A 988-nucleotide genomic window follows, 5' to 3' on the forward strand; every position below is an offset into this window, starting at 1 on the left:
GTTTCCCTCCACAGCTGGACTGACAGGTGAGACCACAACACCTGGATCTTTACTGACATCTAGTGGACGCTTCAGGGACACACAGCTGTAAACAGTCTCCAGAGAGTGATTCAGGTCCGATCAGCTCCATGATCAGACCTGAATCATCAATATTATCAATGCATGATGTTTTCATGTTTCTGTTAGCTCGTGGGCAGTGTGTCTGTTAGTAACAGTTTAATGTGTTAATAACTTGTTACAGTTAGTAATGTGGTAATACCCAGTATGTTGTGTTTGCAGTTCCTCTGTTGACCAGAGAGGGCGGTGTTTCTGTTAATAACAGTTTAATGTGTTAATAACTTGTTAATATCGTGTTAATAACCTGTATGTTGTGTTTGCAGTTCCTCTGTTGACCAGAGAGGGCTCTGTTTCTGCGTCTCCTCTTCCCTGTGAACTCAACACAGCTATCACCTGTCGAGACGATGTAGCCCCACCCCCCATACTCCCCAGGAGGCACACCCACCCTCCGCCGGGCCACGCCCACAAACCCGGCAGCCAGGGTGACGGTCGCCAACGCAGACGGCGACGTACCACCTCGACACGGTTGGCAGATGTTGCTGCAAACTTTGTCACTGTGACAACCACGGCACCGACAACCAAATTCCAGACGCCGCTGGTGGGAGGGGCTAAAGCTTGCAGGTGAGTGTTACACCAGAAGTGAATTCAAACGCTGTGATGTCACAGCGTTTGACACAGCTGCCCGGTCACATGACCTCTGTTCTGCATCCTGTAGGTGTGGAGGACCTCAGTCTGGCCTTAGTCAGCCACCAGAGAAGAAGAAGGACAAACACCGCTACCAGTACGGCAACCACAGCCGTTACTATGGCTATCATGGTTTCTATGGTGATGGGTGGGAGGGGCGGGTGGGTGCGGAGGACGATCTGCGGCTCCGCCTCCTGGAAGCGGAGTGGTTCAGAGACAAGAGGGTGCTGGACGTGGGATGTGGCGC

General features: G+C 51.9%; 1 protein-coding gene across 1 annotated transcript in view; it reads left to right on the forward strand.

Moving 5' to 3' along the window:
- Position 1: 1 nt before the first annotated feature.
- Positions 2-988, forward strand: part of LOC147817163 (uncharacterized) — a gene marked incomplete at its 5' end in the record, with an annotated part of 1,439 nt that continues 452 nt past the window's right edge. Inside the window, 3 exons of the mRNA XM_087171561.1 lie at positions 2-26; positions 381-678; positions 773-984. Of these exons, the coding sequence (XP_087027687.1) occupies positions 2-26; positions 381-678; positions 773-984 (535 nt within the window). The remainder of the gene's footprint in view (positions 27-380; positions 679-772; positions 985-988) is intronic.

Source organism: Seriola lalandi, unplaced genomic scaffold (genome assembly GCF_002814215.2).
Source record: "Seriola lalandi dorsalis isolate HSWRI2012SDOR001 ecotype SW California unplaced genomic scaffold, Sedor1 jcf7180002055009, whole genome shotgun sequence".
NCBI lineage: Eukaryota > Metazoa > Chordata > Actinopteri > Carangiformes > Carangidae > Seriola > Seriola lalandi.